We start from the raw sequence: 16,025 nt of genomic DNA, 5'->3' as shown, positions 1-16,025 counted from the left end.
ATAAAAAACCTAACCATATACCTAAAGGAGCTAGAAAAAGTACAACAATCCAAGCCTAAAGCCAGCAGAAGGGAAATAATAAAGATTAGAGCAAAAATAAATGATATAGAAACTTAAAAAGCAATAGAACAAATCAATGAAGCCAGGAGCTGGCTCTTTGAAAGAATTAATAAAAATTGATAATCCCCTAGCCAGAATTATCAAAAAGAAAATAGAAAGGATCCAAATAAGTGAAATCACAAATGAGAGACAAGAAAGAGTAACCAACACCACAGAAATACAAATAATTATGAGAGTATTATGAAAAATCATATGCCTATAAATAGAACAACTTGGAAGAAATGGATAAATTTCTAGAAACATATTAACTAGCAAAACTGAAACAGGAAGAAATAGAAAAACTTGAACAGACTCATAACAAGCAAAGAAATTGAATCAATAATAAGAAATCTCCCAAGAAAAGTCCAGGATCAGATGATTACACAGGGAAATTCTACTAAACACTTAAATAAATGTTAATATCTATTCTTCTCCAACTATTCCAAAAAATTAAAATGTAAAGGAAACTTCCAAATTCATTCTATGAGTCCAACATTACCCTGATACCAGATAAGACTACACAAAAAAAGAGAACTATGGCTCAATATCCCAGATGAACATGATGCAAAAATTCTCAATAAAAATACTAAAAAAAAAAAAAATGGAATCCGTTAAATGCATTAAAAGAATCATTCACCACAATCAAGTGGGTTTATTCCTGGGCTACAAGAGTAGTTCAATATTCACCAATCAATGTGATATACTACATGAATAAAAGAAAGGATAAGAACCATATGATCATTTCAACAGATGCAGAAAATGCATTTGACAAAGTGCAACATCCATTCATGATAAAAATCCTCAACTAAGTAGGTTTAAAAAGAACATACCTACTCATAATAGAAGCCATATATGAAACAACCACAGCAAATATCATAATCAATGAGGAAAAACTAAGAGCATCTCCTCTATGGTCAGGAACAAGACAGATGTCCACTCTCACCATTATTATTTAACACAGTAGTAAAACACCTAGCCACTGCAATCATAGAAAAAAAATAAATAAAAAGCATCCAAACTGGCAAGGAAAAAGCCAAACTTTCACTCTTTTTAGATGACATGATACTTTATATAGAAAACCTGAAACACTCAACCCAGAAATTGTTGGAACTGATACATTAATTCAGTAAAGTCACAGAATACAAAGTCATCATTCAGAAATCTGTTGCATTTCTATACACTAATAACAAGGCAACAGAAAGAGAAATCAAGGAATCAAACCCATTTATAATTGTACCAAAAACCATAAGATGCCTATTACCAAAGAGGTAATAGATCTGTACTCTGGAAACTATAAAACACGTATTAAAAAGTGGAAAATGACACAAAGAAATGGGAAAACATTCCATGTTCATGGATTGGAAGAGCAGATATTATTAAAATAAAAACCGTATTACCCAAAGCAATCTACACATTTAATGCAATCCCTATCAAAATACCAACAGCATTGTTCACAGAGCTAGAACAAACAATACTAAAATCTGTTTGGAGCCACAAGAGCTTGAATGGCCAATATTACATTTTAAAAGGAAAGGAAAGCTGGAGGCATCACAATTCCAGACTTCAAGTTAAATTACAAAGCTGTAGTACTGGCACAAAAATAGACACATAAATCAATGGAACAGAATAGAAAATCCAGAAATAAATCCACAACTCTATGGTCAATTAATCTATGACAAAGCAGGAAATAATGTCCAATGGGAAAAAGACATTCTCTTCAATAAATAGTGTTGGGGAAACTGGACAGCCATGTGCAAAAGAATAAAACTGGACCACTTTCTTAAACCATACACAAAAATAAATTCAAAATGGATGAAAGACCTAAATGTGAGACCTGAAATGATAAAAAATCCTAGAAGAAAGTATAGGCAGTAAACTCTCTGATATCTGCCATAGCAACTTTTTCCCAGATGTCTGTTGAGGCAAGCAAAATAAAAGCAAAAATAAATTATTGGGACTAAGTAAAAGAAAAAGCTTCTTCACAGTGAAAGAAACAATTAACAAAACTAAGAGACAGCCTACAGAATGGAAAGAGATATATGAAAATGACATATCCTATAAAGGGTTAATATCCAAAATACATAAAGATCTTATACAGCTCAACACCCCAAAAAACCCCCAAATAATCCAGTTAAGAAATGAACAGGAGACATGAATAGACATTTCTCCAAAGAAAACATACAGGTGGCTAACAAACACATGAAGACGCTCAACATCACTCATCATCGGAAATACAAATCAAAACTACAATGAGGTATTTCCTCACACCTGTCAGAATGGCTAAAATGAACAACATAGGAAACATCAGATGTTGGTGAGGATGTGGAGAAAGGGGAAACCTATTATTTTGTTGATGGGAATTCAAACTGGTGCTGCCACTGTGGAAAACAGTATGGAGTGTTCTAAAAATTTACAGATAGAACTATGATCCAGCAGTTGCACTACTAGATATTTATCTAAAGAATACAAAAAGACTAATTGAAGGAATACATGCACCCTAACATTTACAGCAACATTATTTACAATAGCCAAATTATGGAAAGTACCCAAATGTCCATGGATTGATGAATGATTTAGAAGATATGGTGTGTATAAATACAATGGAATAGTACTGATACATCAAAAATAATAAAATCTTTCCATTTGCAATGACATTGGATGGTGTTAGAGAGTATTATGCTAAGCGAAATAAGTCAGAGAAAGACATATACCATATGACTTTACTCAAATGTGGAATTTAAGATGTAAAATAAATGAACATAGAGTGGAAAAAAAGAGAGGAAAACCAAGAAACAGACATTAACTATAGAGAACAAACTGATGGTTACCAGAGGGGAGGTTGATGGGGGATGGGTTAGATAGGTGATGGGCATTAAGGAGGACACGTGTGATGAGCACTGGGGGGTGTATGTAGCTGTTGTATGAGTAAATTCTATACCTGAAACTAATGTTTGACTGTATATTGACTAACTGGAATTTAAATAAAAATTTAGCAAAAAAAGAAAATAATTCATTTTACAGTATCATCAAAAAGAATAAAACAATGAGGAATAAATTTAACAAAAGACGTGCAAGAGTTGTATTTGCTGAAAGGAAAGTATTGTTGAAAGAAATTAAAGAGGATGCAAATAAACGGTAAGACATCCTGCCTCAGTAAACCGAACAGGTAATATTGGTAAGATGTCCGTAATCCCCAAGGCAATACAGAGATTGAATACAACCCATATCAAAATCTCAAAGAGTTGTTTTGCAGAAATGTTAGAGCCAATCGTAAATGCATGTGTCCCTGCGAGGGACACAGATAGCCAAAACCATCTATCCGGAAGAAGAACAAAGTTGGAGGACTCGCACTTTCCAATTTCAAAACGTATTTCTGAGCTCCAGCGAGCGATCCCAAAAAGTGTGGTACTGACACAACGGTAGACATATAGGTCAACGATTAGGAAGTTAGAGTGAGAAACAAACCCACGGGTTTATGAACAGTTGGTACCGAACAAGGGTGCCCAGGCCACTCAATGTAGGATTGAGCAATGTCTTCCAGGTGTGGTGCTGGGAAAACTGAATACCCGCAGACACGAGAAAGAATGTGGAGTCCAGGATAAAACCGAAATTGAACCCCCCAGATGGCTCACAAGCCTGAATGTGAACAGGAAACTATGAAACCCTTGGTACAAAACACAGCTGTAAAACCCGGTGGCTTTGGTTAGGCGAGGTTCCTTAAATACGGTGGCAGCCAAAGCACAGCCACAAGAAAAGGAGGAGGAGGAACAGAGGAGGAAGGAGGAGGGAGGAGGAGGAGGAGGGGTGGGAGGAGGGGGAGGAGCCGGAGGAGAAAACCAAAGGATCAGTCGCACCCCAACCAAAGCAAATCTCTTTGGGCACCAAAGGGCTCCGTCTAGAAACGGTCTGTTTCTAGAAACTATTACGCAAGAGTTTCTTAAATGGGGTAGGAAAGGCATAGGCACACAAGAAGCAGGAGGAGGAGGGCGCAGGGAGCAGGAAGAAGAGGGGGAGGAGGAGGAGGACTTGGGGAGGGGAGAAGGAGGAACAGTGTAGGCCGGGAAAGGCCGGAAACCCCTGCCCCAGGACGGGGGAAGCCTTTGCCAGGCACCTAGGCGACAAGGGCGTCTTCTTCCGGACGCCCAAAGAACACTTTGAACTCAGCCACAAAGAGGCGGACAGAGCCGGGCCGAGCACGGGAGCCGACAGACGTTCCTCCGAAGCGCGCGTGCAAGCGACCAGGAGGCCCATGGACAGCCGCTGCCCATCGGTGGCCGTTAGGGACGTGCACGTCCAAAGCCCTGGGAGGGGCGCCTGGGTGGCTCGGCGGGAGGAGCGTCTGGACTCTGGACCTCGGCTCAGGCCAGGCCTGTTCTCTGGGTTGCGAGACCCAGGCCCGCGTCAGGCTCCACGGTGGGCTCTGCGCCGGGCATGGAGCCTGCTTCAGCTTCTCCCCCTCTCTGTCGCCCTCTGCCCCTCCTCCGCTCCCTCTCTAAGAGGGCGGGGCGGGGGGCGAGGTTGCCGTGAGATGCCACTTCGCCCCCCAGTAGGACGGCTCTTCTAGGCCCCAGAAAGACCAACCAAGCGGGAAATGACCAGTCTGGGCGAGGATGTGGAAGAACTGGGACCCTGGCCCACGGCTCCTGGGATGGGGGAGTGGTCCGGCTGCGGCGGGGAAGGTAGCCAGGGAATGACCCTAGGACCCCGCGAGCCCGCTCCTAGCTCCACAGGGCACGGCACGGGAAACAGGAGCTCAGACAGAACCTTGTAGGCGACCGTCCACTGCGGCGCACTTCCCATGGGCCCGGAGGTGGACATCACCGCCAGGCCGGTCCGCTGAGGACCAGAGTCCACGACTCGTGGTCTCTCCGTGCTGTGGCCTCCTGTCCACAGCCATCAGAAGACACCAAGTGGGGGAGGAAGGGGGGTGCCGTGGGGAGCGTCTGCCCGCCAGCTGCGGGGCTTCCTTTTGGGGGCGGGGCCCACGCTGTGGAGCGAGATAGGGATGACGGTCGCCCCTCACGTCGAGGGTCTGCTTGGGGCCACGAGGTCCTCCCCCGTCTGGGGTCTCTTGGGTAGGACGTCCCAGTGGGGCGGAAGGTGAGCCTCCATCTCCTCCGCGAGGCGTCGTGGGGGTCCTGGGGGGGGGGAGGGGCGGGGGGGGGGGCAGGCTCCCGCGAGATAGGGGTGACGGTCGCCCCTCACGTCGAGGGTCTGCTTGGGGCCACGAGGTCCTCCCCCGTCTGGGGTCTCTTGGGGAGGACGTCCCAGTGGGGCGGAAGGTGAGCCTCCATCTCCTCCGCGAGGCGTCGTGGGGGGCCGTGGGGGGGAGGGGCGGGGGGGGGCAGGCTCCCACTCGCGCCATTTCTCGGCGGGCCCGAGCTCCCGGCAGGGGCCGATGGGAAAGCGGTGACCTCACCGGATCTACGTGTCCCGAAGTGTGTGGCCCCGGACCAATGACGGGGGTCGGTCCGTGGTCGCTAGGAGACGGCGGCGTAAGGGTCCGAGTCACGAGTCCCAACCGGGTGGTTGGAGAAGTTGGGACTCGCTGAGCCCCGCTGAGCCCCGCCGAGCCCCGCTGAGCCCCGCCGATCTCCGCCGAGCGCCGCCGAGCCCCGCCGAAGCCGCTGAGCCTCGCCGAAGCCGCTGAGCCCCCGCCGAGCCCCGCCGAAGCCGCTGAGCCTCGCCGAAGCCGCTGAGCCCCCGCCGAGCCCCGCCGAAGCCGCTGAGCCCCGCCGAAGCCGCTGAGCCCCGCCGAGCCCCGCCGAAGCCGCTGAGCCCCGCCGAGCCCCGCCGAAGCCGCTGAGCCCCGCCGAGCCCCGCCGAAGCCGCTGAGCCCCGCCGAGCCCCGCCGAAGCCGCTGAGCCCCGCCGAGCCCCGCCGAACCCCGCAGAGCACCGCCCACCTAGGCCCGTCGCCGAGCCCGAGCGCAGCCGAGGCCCAGCATGCCGGCCAAGAGGAGCCGTCGAGGGTCGTCCGGAGGCCAGAGGCAGGCCCGCTCCCGCACCGCCCGAGCCGAGCTGTCGTTCTCCGTGAGCCACGTGGAGCGCCTCCTGCGCGAGGGCCGCTACGCCCGGCGCCTGGGCTCGTCCGCGCCGGTCTTCCTAGCGGCCGTCATCCAGTACCTGACGGCCACGGTCCTGGAGCTGGCGGGCAACGAGGCCCGGAACTGCGGCAGGACGCGCATCACCCCGGAGCTCGTGGACATGGCGGTCCACAACAACGCGCTGCTCAGCCGCTTCTTCGAGTCCACCACCATCTCCCAGGTGGCCCCGCCCCACGACTAGCTGCCGCCCCACGCCACTCGGCCGCTCGGCCCGCCCGCCCCAGCCGGGCCTGCTCCCCGCTGCGGCGGCCCGGGGCGGGCTGGGGCCTCGGGCCCAGCGCCTCGAAGTCCCCACAAGGGGCTCAAGAAACCCGTGTGTCCAAGCAATAAAAGCCAAGGAAAGAAACCTGCGCGCCTGTGTGTGTTTTCGCGCGTGCGGGCGCTTCGGTCACTCGGTGGGCCACGTGCTTCGGGGATGTCCCCCGAAGGACAGACCCCCAGGCAGGGGGGTGGGGGGGGTTCGGAAGAGCCGTTTCTCTCAGGGACGGTGCACGGGCGTGGCCCCGGGTGGGACAGGCTGGATGGGGGTGCGGGGGGGGGGCGCTGGCGCCCCCGAGACCCCCACATGAGTGCCGAGCAAGCCAGAGCCCGGGACCATCCCGGGAAGGACGGGGTTCCTGGGGCCGCAGCTCAAGACCAGGACCGCGGCGTCGTGGAGGGGACAACGTGCCAGGGCGACCCCCCGGGGATGGGGCCGAAGGGTGGACACACCTGTCGGCGTGGACTCTGGTAGGGCAGGGGCTTGGTCCGGAAGGTTGAGGAGGGACGGTGCAGGGGTGACGGGCGGGGAGGGGGTGGGTTGGCCACCGCGAAGCGTGCAGACTTGGCGGGGTGGACACACTTGGGGCGGCGGGCGGGGAGCAGGGACTCGGCCCTCGCGAACCATGCGGACTTGGCCTTAGGGCCACGTGGCGCCGCGGCTTGAGTTCTGCTCGGCTTCCGTTTAGGGACGCTAGGGGACGCCCGTGCTAGCAACCCGGGCCAGCAGGCTGTCGCCTGGCAACAGCCGGCCCCTGGCCAGGCCCCGCCCCAGGACTGACGATTTGCATAGACAACGCCCCCCCCCTCCCCCCCGTGAGGCCTCTGGCGGCGGATCCCGCGCTTTTCCTAGCGCCGGCGCGGCAGGGCGCGCGCGCACGCGCGGTAGTGCGGCCTCCTCCCCCACCCCCGCACCCGCGCCTCACCTCGACCGAGCGAGCGGCTCGCAAGGCACGTCGCCTCCAGGCGCCGCCGCGCCCCACCGACTGCGTCAGAGAGCAGGCGACGAACATGGCGGCGTCCGCAGCCGGCCTGGGCGGCGGCGCGGGCCCCGGGCCCGAGGCTGGGGACTTCCTGGCCCGCTACCGCCAGGTGTCCAACAAGCTGAAGAAGCGGTTCCTGCGGAAGCCGAACGTGGCGGAGGCGGGCGAGCAGTTTGGCCAGTTGGGCCGCGAGCTGCGTGCCCAGGAGTGCCTGCCCTACGCGGCCTGGTGCCAGCTGGCCGTGGCGCGCTGCCAGCAGGCGCTCTTCCACGGGCCCGGGGAGGCGCTGGCGCTGACCGAGGCCGCCCGTCTCTTTCTGCGGCAGGAGCGCGACGCGCGCCAGCGGCTCGTCTGCCCGGCCGCCTACGGGGAGCCGCTGCAGGCCGCAGCCAGCGCTCTGGGCGCCGCCGTGCGCCTGCACCTCGAGCTGGGCCAGCCGGCCGCCGCCGCCGCCCTCTGCCTCGAGCTGGCCGCCGCCCTGCGCGACCTGGGCCAGCCGGCCGCCGCCGCCGGCCACTTCCAGCGCGCCGCCCAGCTGCAGCTCCCGCAGCTGCCCCTGGCCGCGCTGCAGGCGCTCGGCGACGCCGCCTCCTGCCAGCTGCTGGCGCGCGACTACAACGGCGCCCTGGCCGTCTTCACGCGCATGCAGCGCCTGGCGCGGGAGCACGGCAGCCACCCGGTGCAGCCGCCGCCGCCGCCCCCGCCGCCGCCGCCGCCGCCCCCGGGGCAGCAGGCGGGCCCCGGCGCCGCCCTGGCCGTGCCCGCCGCGCTGCTCCCTCCCAGCGCCGCCTCCGCGCCCGGCGCTTCCTCTCCCGCCACGCTCGGAGCCTTCGCGGACGTGTTGGTCCGCTGCGAGGTGTCCCGCGTGCTGCTGCTGCTGCTCCTGCAACCGCCGCCCGCCAAGCTGCTGCCGGAGCATGCCCACACCCTGGAGAAGTACTCCTGGGAGGCTTTCGACAGCCACGGGCAGGAGAGCGGGGGCCAGCTTCCCGAGGAGCTGTTCCTGCTGCTCCAGTCCTTGGTCATGGCTACCCACGAAAAGGACACGGAAGCCGTCAAGTCGCTGCAGGTGGAGATGTGGCCGCTCTTGACTGCTGAGCAGAATCACCTCCTTCACCTCGTCCTGCAAGAAGCCGTCTCCCCCTCGGGACAGGGCATCTGATGAATCACTTCGACCAAGGGACTTTGGGCTCGTGGCAGAACTTCGTGCATCTGCCCTGGCCTTTGGGCCGAGGGGCGGGGCGGGGGGTGCGGGCGGGCGGCGGGGAAGGGAAGGGGGTCCGAATAAAAGACAGGAATCCTCGCAGTTCTGCCTTGCTCTTACTCCGCTTGCCTCCTGAGGCTTTAAGTTGATTACAAGTTACCTGTGTTCCCAGAACTTACTGCCGAGACGGTGGGAGGGAAACCACGTGGCAGGATCCATGGAGGACATGGCTCTCTTCCCCCAGACTGCCCACAGACAAATAAGAACCCCCTGGGTCGCCTGGGTGGCTCAGCTGCTTAGGCGACTGCCTTCGGCTCGGGTCATGATCCCGGGATCGAGTCCTGGGATCGAGTGCCGCATCCGGCTCCCACCTCTGCGGGGAGTCTGCTTCGCCCTCTGACCTTCTCCCCTCTCATGCCTGCACACTCTCTTTCTCGCTCAAGCAAATAAACAAAATCTTTACCAAAAAACCAACCAACCAACAACAAAAAAAAACCCCAAACCAAAAACAAGTCAGAACCCCCTTTATCCCTTACCTCTTCTTCCACCTGACGCCCCGCCCCCTACATCTTTGTTGCAAAGTGAGGACTGGATTTTGCACAGCGCCCAGTACGTAAGCTATAGGATTTTTTTTTTTTTTTTATCGTGATTGGATTTCTTAGCACAGATAAGTGTCAATCCAAGTGGCCAACCAAGTTCTTTGTTTCGTCCGCCCCACACCTATTCTTTGGGATGATTTGACGCCCTAAGCGGTTGTGGCTACGGCCCCAGGTCCATAAGAAAGCCCTTCGGATGCTCCTAGCGTGGGGTTTCGCTTTCCTTCCATCTGTAACATGGGAACAGCTTCTCCACATAATCAGGAAGCAGAAAGGAGAAAAACAGGTGGCTGTCTTTCAGGTCCATGAGCTAGTCATCCCTTTGACACAGACAGTGTGTGTTAGTCCTCAGGCTGTGCCAGCCCAGGAGTCTACAGAGACCCTCTGCCACGTGGACCTCTCAGCTGCAAGGCCGCTGGGTCCCGTGCAAGGGGCGGGGGCGCGTTCTAACACAGGTGGGCCCGATGTGCCTTGGAATTCACCGTTCCGGTTCTAGGTTCTAGCCCCAGAGGTATGCCTAGCCCACGGGACGACTTTTATTTGTAGTAGGGATCTCTCTGCAACTCTGCCTTAACACAAATGTGTAAAATCAGCATGGTTCTTTCGTATCGCGTGCACGTGCCTATGCCGGACCGCGTCTTTGTTTCCCAAGAGCAGGACAGCAACCCGTTTCAAAGTACTACATTTACAAAGATTCTTGGTCCGCACGTTACACGCAAGTAAAATTTACTTTTTTCCTTGACATCCTGAAACTTAAATACTATGATGTAAAGTTAAGAATACTTAAATACTGGGTGCCTTGGTGGCTCAATCAGTTAAGCGGCTGCCTTTGGCTCAGGTTATGATCTCAGGGTCCTGGGATAGAGTCCCACATTGGGCTCTCTGCTCAGTGGAGAGCCTGCTTCCACTCTCCCTCTACCTGCTGCTCTGCCTACTTGTCCTCTCTCTCTCTGTCAAATAAATAAAATCTTTAAGAAAAAAGAATACTTAAATACTATGATATAAATTCAGTGTTCCCTATATTATATAATAAGAGGATAAAAGAGGGAAGAAAACAGATTTTTTTAAAAGATTATTTATTTATTTGACAGACAGAGATCACAAGTAGGCAGAGGCAGGCAGAGGAAGGGTAGCAGGCTCCCTGCTGAGTAGAGAGCCCAATTCGGGGCTCGATCTCAGGACCCTGAGATCATAACCCGAGCAGAAGGCAGAGGCCTTAACCCTCTGAGCCACCCAGGTGCCCCGAAAACAGATACTTTATGCACGCAAACTGAAAAACATACCGATAATAAATGAAGGAAAAAATGCTCATGTCAATTACAATCCCTGTTTCTGTAACTGATCACATAGCCATAGCTGGTATTCATAATCCTGCACAATTACACTTTAAAAAAATTTATTTATTTATTTGACAGACAGATATCACAAGGCAGAGAGACAGGCGGGGGATAGGGGAAGCAGGCACCCCGTCAAGCAGAGAGCCCGATGTGGGGCTCAATCCCAGGATCCTGGGATCATGACCTGAGCCGAAAGCAGATGCTTTAACCCACTGAGCAACCCAGGCACCCCCACAATTACACTTTTATGATGTTTCTAAAATAGTCAAATTCATAGAATCAGAGAGTGCAATGGTAGTTGCCAGGGCCTGAGGGGAGGACAAAATAGAAAGTCACTAATCAATGGGCATAAAGTTTCAAATAAGCAATACTAATAAGTTCTAGAGACTTGACAAACAACATTGTACCTATAGTCCACAATAATGTATACTAAAAAAAGTATTAAGAGAATAGATCTCATTTTAAGTGTTATTAAAATAGAATAAGATTTTTAAAAGAGATGCTCTTCAAATATAAACACAGAAAAATCAAAAGTAAAAGGATGTATAAATATATGCCATAAAGAGAGAAGGCATAGGGAAGCTGGAATGGTTCTTCTTCTTTTTTTTTTTTAATGATTTTATTTATTTATTTGACAGAGATTTAAGTAGGCAGAAAGGCAGGCAGAGAGAGAGGAGGAAGCAGGCTCCCTGCTGAGCAGAGAGCCCGATGAGGGGCTCCATCCCAAGACCGTGAGATCATGACCTGAGCAGAAGTAGAGGCTTAATCCACTGAACCACCTAGGCACTCCAGGAATGGTTATTTAGATATCAGAAAAATTATAATCATGCTGGATATTTTAGCATCACTCTCTTGGAAAACTGAAATGTGCTCAATATCTTTCATCATTAGTTAATTATAAATTATTATTTTTTAAAAGATTTTATTTATTTATTTGACAGAGAGCATAAGTAGGCAGAACAACAGGCAGAGGGAGAGGGAGAAGCAGCTCCCCACTGAGCACGACCCTGGGTAGGATGACCTGAGCTGAAGGCAGATGCTCCGCCTACTGAGCCACACAGGTGCCCCAGTTAGCTGCAAATTACCACAACAGTGAAGTATGCCTATATAGCCACTCAATGTAGAATGGTTAAGAGATTATGCTGAGTGAAATAAGTCAAGCAGGGAGAGTCAATTATCATATGGTTTCAGTTATTTGTGAAGCATAACAAATAGCATGGAGGACATGGGGAGTTAGAGAGGAGAAGGGAGTTGGGGGAAATTGGAAGGGGAGGTGAACCATCAGAGACTATGGACTCTGAAAAACAATCTGAGGGGTTTGAAGGGGCGGGGGGGGGGTGGGAGGTTGGGGTACCAGGTGGTGGGTATTATAGAGGGCACGGATTGCATGCAAATACTGTTTTGCATGCAATACTGTTTTTCTAAAAATAAATAAACTGAAAAAATTTTAAAAAAATACAGAGTTTAGACACTGGAGTCAGACTACCTGGGTTTGAATCATGGCTATGCCATTTATTAGCACTATACCTTGGGAAAGTGATTTATTTCCTGTAATTCAGTATTCTTATCTGTAAAATGGGCTAGATCACTGTGAAGATTAAATAAATTAACATTTGTAAACAACAACAACAACAACAAAAACAAATGACAGTACAGACAAAAGGTTGATATCCAGGATCTGTAAAGAACTCCTCAAGCTCAACACACACAAAACAGATAATCATGTCGAAAAATGGGCAGAAGACATGAACAGACACTTCTCCAATGAAGACATACAAATGGCTAACAGACACATAAAAAAAAGTTCATCATCATTAGCCATCAGGGAGTTTCAAATCCAAACCACATTGACATAACACCTCACAGAAGTTAGAATGGCCAAAATTAACAAGACAATAAACAACATGTGTTGGAGAGGATGTAGAGAAAGGGGAATCTTTCTTAAATAAATAAGTAAATTCTTATTTTAGCACTATATTTTTATAATTTTAAAATAATAATACACACATGTATGCATATAATACTTTATATATTTAATTGCTCCTTAACTCTTCTAATCACGATCTAAACTGGAGGACAGGTGTTATGTAGTCATTATAACAGTCTACGAACATACCACACTGAACACTCAGTCTCATCTGCTCTTATTATAACAATGAAGAAATTAAAGTTTCAGTAAAACACCTGCCGCGCCGGCGCTAGGAAAAGGGCTGGCCCAGCTCGAGGTGCAGGCGCACGGCGGCGCCCAAAGCGCTGGCTGCGGCCTGCAGCGGCTCCCCGTAGGCGGCCGGGCAGACGAGCCGCTGGCGCGCGTCGCGCTCCTGCCGCAGAAAGAGACGGGCGGCCTCGGTCAGCGCCAGCGCCTCCCCGGGCCCGTGGAAGAGCGCCTGCTGGCAGCGCGCCACGGCCAGCTGGCACCAGGCCGCGTAGGGCAGGCACTCCTGGGCACGCAGCTCGCGGCCCAACTGGCCAAACTGCTCGCCCGCCTCCGCCACGTTCGGCTTCCGCAGGAACCGCTTCTTCAGCTTGTTGGACACCTGGCGGTAGCGGGCCAGGAAGTCCCCAGCCTCGGGCCCGGGGCCCGCGCCGCCGCCCAGGCCGGCTGCGGACGCCGCCATGTTCGTCGCCTGCTCTCTGACGCAGTCGGTGGGGCGCGGCGGCGCCTGGAGGCGACGTGCCTTGCGAGCCGCTCGCTCGGTCGAGGTGAGGCGCGGGTGCGGGGGTGGGGGAGGAGGCCGCACTACCGCGCGTGCGCGCGCGCCCTGCCGCGCCGGCGCTAGGAAAAGCGCGGGATCCGCCGCCAGAGGCCTCACGGGGGGGAGGGGGGGGGCGTTGTCTATGCAAATCGTCAGTCCTGGGGCGGGGCCTGGCCAGGGGCCGGCTGTTGCCAGGCGACAGCCTGCTGGCCCGGGTTGCTAGCACGGGCGTCCCCTAGCGTCCCTAAACGGAAGCCGAGCAGAACTCAAGCCGCGGCGCCACGTGGCCCTAAGGCCAAGTCCGCATGGTTCGCGAGGGCCGAGTCCCTGCTCCCCGCCCGCCGCCCCAAGTGTGTCCACCCCGCCAAGTCTGCACGCTTCGCGGTGGCCAACCCACCCCCTCCCCGCCCGTCACCCCTGCACCGTCCCTCCTCAACCTTCCGGACCAAGCCCCTGCCCTACCAGAGTCCACGCCGACAGGTGTGTCCACCCTTCGGCCCCATCCCCGGGGGGTCGCCCTGGCACGTTGTCCCCTCCACGACGCCGCGGTCCTGGTCTTGAGCTGCGGCCCCAGGAACCCCGTCCTTCCCGGGATGGTCCCGGGCTCTGGCTTGCTCGGCACTCATGTGGGGGTCTCGGGGGCGCCAGCGCCCCCCCCCCGCACCCCCATCCAGCCTGTCCCACCCGGGGCCACGCCCGTGCACCGTCCCTGAGAGAAACGGCTCTTCCGAACCCCCCCCACCCCCCTGCCTGGGGGTCTGTCCTTCGGGGGACATCCCCGAAGCACGTGGCCCACCGAGTGACCGAAGCGCCCGCACGCGCGAAAACACACACAGGCGCGCAGGTTTCTTTCCTTGGCTTTTATTGCTTGGACACACGGGTTTCTTGAGCCCCTTGTGGGGACTTCGAGGCGCTGGGCCCGAGGCCCCAGCCCGCCCCGGGCCGCCGCAGCGGGGAGCAGGCCCGGCTGGGGCGGGCGGGCCGAGCGGCCGAGTGGCGTGGGGCGGCAGCTAGTCGTGGGGCGGGGCCACCTGGGAGATGGTGGTGGACTCGAAGAAGCGGCTGAGCAGCGCGTTGTTGTGGACCGCCATGTCCACGAGCTCCGGGGTGATGCGCGTCCTGCCGCAGTTCCGGGCCTCGTTGCCCGCCAGCTCCAGGACCGTGGCCGTCAGGTACTGGATGACGGCCGCTAGGAAGACCGGCGCGGACGAGCCCAGGCGCCGGGCGTAGCGGCCCTCGCGCAGGAGGCGCTCCACGTGGCTCACGGAGAACGACAGCTCGGCTCGGGCGGTGCGGGAGCGGGCCTGCCTCTGGCCTCCGGACGACCCTCGACGGCTCCTCTTGGCCGGCATGCTGGGCCTCGGCTGCGCTCGGGCTCGGCGACGGGCCTAGGTGGGCGGTGCTCTGCGGGGTTCGGCGGGGCTCGGCGGGGCTCAGCGGCTTCGGCGGGGCTCGGCGGGGCTCAGCGGCTTCGGCGGGGCTCGGCGGGGCTCAGCGGCTTCGGCGGGGCTCGGCGGGGCTCAGCGGCTTCGGCGGGGCTCGGCGGGGCTCAGCGGCTTCGGCGGGGCTCAGCGGCTTCGGCGGGGCTCGGCGGGGGCTCAGCGGCTTCGGCGAGGCTCAGCGGCTTCGGCGGGGCTCGGCGGGGGCTCAGCGGCTTCGGCGAGGCTCAGCGGCTTCGGCGGGGCTCGGCGGCGCTCGGCGGAGATCGGCGGGGCTCAGCGGGGCTCGGCGGGGCTCAGCGGGGCTCAGCGAGTCCCAACTTCTCCAACCACCCGGTTGGGACTCGTGACTCGGACCCTTACGCCGCCGTCTCCTAGCGACCACGGACCGACCCCCGTCATTGGTCCGGGGCCACACACTTCGGGACACGTAGATCCGGTGAGGTCACCGCTTTCCCATCGGCCCCTGCCGGGAGCTCGGGCCCGCCGAGAAATGGCGCGAGTGGGAGCCTGCCCCCCCCCGCCCCTCCCCCCCACGGCCCCCCACGACGCCTCGCGGAGGAGATGGAGGCTCACCTTCCGCCCCACTGGGACGTCCTCCCCAAGAGACCCCAGACGGGGGAGGACCTCGTGGCCCCAAGCAGACCCTCGACGTGAGGGGCGACCGTCACCCCTATCTCGCGGGAGCCTGCCCCCCCCCCGCCCCTCCCCCCCCCCAGGACCCCCACGACGCCTCGCGGAGGAGATGGAGGCTCACCTTCCGCCCCACTGGGACGTCCTACCCAAGAGACCCCAGACGGGGGAGGACCTCGTGGCCCCAAGCAGACCCTCGACGTGAGGGGCGACCGTCATCCCTATCTCGCTCCACAGCGTGGGCCCCGCCCCCAAAAGGAAGCCCCGCAGCTGGCGGGCAGACGCTCCCCACGGCACCCCCCTTCCTCCCCCACTTGGTGTCTTCTGATGGCTGTGGACAGGAGGCCACAGCACGGAGAGACCACGAGTCGTGGACTCTGGTCCTCAGCGGACCGGCCTGGCGGTGATGTCCACCTCCGGGCCCATGGGAAGTGCGCCGCAGTGGACGGTCGCCTACAAGGTTCTGTCTGAGCTCCTGTTTCCCGTGCCGTGCCCTGTGGAGCTAGGAGCGGGCTCGCGGGGTCCTAGGGTCATTCCCTGGCTACCTTCCCCGCCGCAGCCGGACCACTCCCCCATCCCAGGAGCCGTGGGCCAGGGTCCCAGTTCTTCCACATCCTCGCCCAGACTGGTCATTTCCCGCTTGGTTGGTCTTTCTGGGGCCTAGAAGAGCCGTC

The 16,025-nt window shown here is 55.7% G+C and overlaps 4 protein-coding genes across 4 annotated transcripts in view; 3 read left to right on the top strand and 1 right to left on the bottom strand.

Annotated features, from left to right (window-relative positions):
* The first annotated feature begins 5,915 nt into the window (after positions 1-5,915).
* LOC131821813 (histone H2A-Bbd type 2/3-like) lies at positions 5,916-6,542 on the top strand. The gene has a single exon (XM_059158142.1). It carries the CDS (start codon positions 6,045-6,047, stop codon positions 6,384-6,386), a length of 342 nt encoding a protein of 113 aa, XP_059014125.1. The 5' UTR covers positions 5,916-6,044; the 3' UTR covers positions 6,387-6,542.
* An 843-nt stretch (positions 6,543-7,385) lies between these two features.
* On the top strand, positions 7,386-9,085 carry LOC131821812 (40-kDa huntingtin-associated protein). The gene has a single exon (XM_059158141.1). The coding sequence runs from the start codon at positions 7,475-7,477 to the stop codon at positions 8,606-8,608; it is 1,134 nt and encodes a 377-aa protein (XP_059014124.1). The 5' UTR covers positions 7,386-7,474; the 3' UTR covers positions 8,609-9,085.
* A 3,966-nt stretch (positions 9,086-13,051) lies between these two features.
* CLIC2 (chloride intracellular channel 2) overlaps positions 13,052-16,025 on the top strand; it is a 37,450-nt gene continuing 34,476 nt past the window's right edge. The window contains exon 1 of the mRNA XM_059157481.1: positions 13,052-13,286. Within this exon, the coding sequence (XP_059013464.1) occupies positions 13,200-13,286 (87 nt within the window). The 5' untranslated portion in view covers positions 13,052-13,199. The remainder of the gene's footprint in view (positions 13,287-16,025) is intronic.
* On the bottom strand, positions 14,134-14,760 carry LOC131821400 (histone H2A-Bbd type 2/3-like). Its single transcript, XM_059157483.1, has one exon. The coding sequence runs from the start codon at positions 14,629-14,631 to the stop codon at positions 14,290-14,292; it is 342 nt and encodes a 113-aa protein (XP_059013466.1). The 5' UTR covers positions 14,632-14,760; the 3' UTR covers positions 14,134-14,289.

Source organism: Mustela lutreola, chromosome X (assembly GCF_030435805.1).
Source record: "Mustela lutreola isolate mMusLut2 chromosome X, mMusLut2.pri, whole genome shotgun sequence".
NCBI classification, from domain to species: Eukaryota; Metazoa; Chordata; class Mammalia; order Carnivora; family Mustelidae; genus Mustela; species Mustela lutreola.
Note: the sequence above shows the minus strand (reverse complement) of the source record. Positions and strands in the feature narration are given on the sequence as shown.

What these genes read in the sequence shown, in the direction of transcription:
- LOC131821400 (XM_059157483.1), bottom strand. Translation starts at nt 14,631, where the DNA reads ATGCCGGCCAAGAGGAGCCGTCGAGGGTCGTCCGGAGGCCAGAGGCAG.
- LOC131821812 (XM_059158141.1), top strand. Translation starts at nt 7,475, where the DNA reads ATGGCGGCGTCCGCAGCCGGCCTGGGCGGCGGCGCGGGCCCCGGGCCC.
- LOC131821813 (XM_059158142.1), top strand. Translation starts at nt 6,045, where the DNA reads ATGCCGGCCAAGAGGAGCCGTCGAGGGTCGTCCGGAGGCCAGAGGCAG.